Raw genomic sequence first — 3,060 nt, 5'->3', positions numbered from 1 at the left:
GGTCACACATCAACCCACTGATAGGAGAGAACTTTTAGGGGCAGGAGACCTTCTGGACTTTGGAACTTTAGTTCCTTCCAGCTCCAGTCCTGCTCTGGAGAAGAACAGGAGGCTGCTTCCAAGATTTGACCTTTCAAGTTGGAAACCTCTCCTCCACTTGCCTTCAGTAGTACCTGAAATTCTCACTATTTGTCTCTTAAGGTTAAAGCATTTCTCTGCAAAGCCAAGTTTCCTCAACTGTTGTCTAGGATGGGGGCAATACAGTGACTGGACAAGGGACAATCATATTCATTTCCACATCATGGTGACATCTCAGACCTGGACATAACACAGAACAGTTCATTTTGATGTCCAGAAGAGGAAAGAAGCACGATGTGGTAGAAAGAGGCCTAAATGTAAAGTCAGGAGACCTGAGTCCATTAATAGCTATGTGGTCTTAAATAGCTTATCTTTATATCCTCATCTGAAAAATGAAATGCAAGCTGTTTTTCATGGGATGGTTGTGAGAATCAAAAGAGAGAGTTCATGTGAAAGAACTTTTAAAGTTGTAAGTCCTATAAAAATGTAAGTTTTTATAATATTTGAATTTGTGAGACATAACTCCTTCCTTTTACTGATGGGTCCCTCCAAGGCACTGGGCCTGCAATTCAGGTTCCTGCCACTAGAGGGACAGTGTTGTCTATTATTATCCTCAAAAACCAAGCGTTGTACTTAGGCACTTCAAGTCTATGCACCACAGCAGTTACCTGGAGGTCTCTGTGCATGCTGGGACCCCAGGCTTGGATAACAACCCCTTCACAATAAATGTGAACTTTACTTGCTTTACATCAGGACCTGGAACTAAGTCTGTACTTCTTTTTAGATGCTTCCAGTCCCTGAAAGTAGTAAAGGAGCCCAAGAGTAACTGTCTTTAATAAATCAAGTCATGGACACTGCCTGATGTCATTTTGATAAACTGAGTTGCCTCACAGCCTGAAAATGAGGCTACTGGTTCTATCTTGCTCTTGGTTTCACAAAGCCAGACTTTTCCATCTTAGGTGAGCATGTAATAAGCGAGACTTTCTTTAAGCTTTATTGAGGGGATCCCAAATGGTCCAGTCTGTGGTGGTTAGTCCCAAAATGCACTATCACAGGTCACTTCATCCTCTGTCTACTAGGCAACATCTGCATCTCATTTAGACAATTGTTAATGTGGTACAGGCTGTAAGCCCTGAAACCCGTCTCTCAGGGAATTTGGCTTTAACAGCAGAACATGAAGAACAGCTTTCCAGCCAATCGTTTGGATGCAGGGCTCATAAAACTTGAGGGTGGCCAGAATTACAAGGTCAGAGCACAACACAGAGATACATGCAGGAGACATTCCAGCTTCTCCTTCCTCCAGCTGTGCACTAGCCAGGGGACTAGACAACTCAGTGATTTTTTTACCCCATTCTCCATGTTCCTTCTTTACTTTGTCTCTATGCTACACTGTCTCCAGAGAGTTGGGGGTGAGGCTGTCAGTTTTCCCATAGTATCATTCCTGCCTGAGTGCTGGAGACTGAAGCACTGGGCTCCTGAACCCTGAGCAAAAGCTTAACTCATGATAGAGCGGCAACCAATTGTTAATTTTCTAAAAGATGTCCCATGGGTCAGGAGCTACATGGAAACCTGGGATCTGTAGGGCTGAGCCACTAAGCTAGGAACACTCCACCTTGCTCCTAGATTTCTAATGCATGTCAGTAGAGCAGAGGCAGAGACCATTTTCAGAGAGGAGGAGGAGTAGTGCTTTTCCCCCAGTACTTTTTGGAACAGAGAAGACCCAAGACCTGTCTGTATCTGGCTCCAGGCTGTGTGTTACTTCTTAATGGAACTCCTCAAGTCTCTCTCTATAAACTTCCAGGGGGGGAAGCGTCATCATGTCGATAGCCTGAAATTGGCCATGATCAGGTATTTATACCACAGAAATTGGCAAGCACGACAAACCAGCGACCTTTTTTGTCCCAGATGGCTGGTTATTAAACATTTTCCAGCACACCCCTGCACAAGGCCATCAGGGAAGGTGCAGCAGATAACACTAGCTGTTTGTCCATACTCATTCTTAAATAAGCTCTGCCCTTAAAACACAACCACTGCGGCACCCAGGGCACGGGCATGGCGGGCTTGTGTTGGGCGCTCCTGAGCACCGCCCTGCGCTACCCTTGGCCCACAAACGTGCTGCTCTACGCCGCGCTCTTCTCAGCCGGCGACGCACTGCAGCAGCGGCTGCGGGGCGGCCCTGCTGACCGGCGGCAGACGCGGCGCGTGGCCACCGTGGCCGTGGCCTTCCACGCGAACTCCAACTACGTGTGGCTGCGCCTGCCGGAGCGCATGCGCCGTCCTGGCCAAGGTGCTGTGCGACCAGGCGCTCGGCGGGCCGGTGTACGTCTCTGCCTTCTACTTCAGTATGAGTATTCTCAAGCAAAAGGTTGACATATTTTGGGACCTGAGACAGAAATTCTGGAATACATATAAGAGTGGTCTGATGTACTGGCCTTTTGTACAGGCAGCTGTTCTGTCTTAAGCTGGGCACAGTCCAGATCTTTACCTACTTTGGCCCCAGGCCCATAAAATTGTATTTTCTTGGAGATGGTTATGACTTGTAGGCTTTGATGCCCCTGGCCCAACTTGCACATACGCTCTGAAAACCATCTCGTCACACCTCTCCCCAGCTTCCCTGGTGGCTCAGTGGTTAAGAATCCGCCTGCTAATGCAAGGGACACGGGTTCAAGCCCTGGTCCGGGACGATCCCACATGCCGCGGAGCAAATAAGCCCGTGCGCCACAACTACTGAGCCTGTGCTATAGGGCCCGTGAGTCACAACTACTGAGCCCACGAGCCACAGCTACTGAAGCCCATGCGCCTAGAGCCTGTTTTCCGCAACAAGAGAAGCCACCGCAGTGAGAAGGCTGCTCACCGCAACAAAGAGTAGCCCCCGCTCGCCGCAATTAGAGAAAGCCAGCACACAGCAACCAAGATCCAACACAGCAAAAAATAAAATAAATTAAATAAATAATTTTTTTAAAAAATTGGGTGGAGGGAATT

At 48.0% G+C, this 3,060-nt stretch overlaps 1 protein-coding gene across 1 annotated transcript; it reads left to right on the top strand.

Annotated features, from left to right (window-relative positions):
• Window positions 1-2,130: 2,130 nt before the first annotated feature.
• On the top strand, window positions 2,131-2,586 carry LOC102994586 (mpv17-like protein). Its single transcript, XM_055086893.1, is given in 3 exon segments — window positions 2,131-2,348; window positions 2,350-2,420; window positions 2,492-2,586. Coding segments are annotated over 3 exon segments (384 nt in total).
• Window positions 2,587-3,060: the final 474 nt, after the last annotated feature.

Source organism: Physeter macrocephalus, chromosome 8 (assembly GCF_002837175.3).
Source record: "Physeter macrocephalus isolate SW-GA chromosome 8, ASM283717v5, whole genome shotgun sequence".
Lineage (NCBI taxonomy): Eukaryota > Metazoa > Chordata > Mammalia > Artiodactyla > Physeteridae > Physeter > Physeter macrocephalus.
The sequence above is the reverse complement of the archived record's forward strand: the minus strand, read 5'-3'. Positions and strand labels throughout refer to the sequence as shown.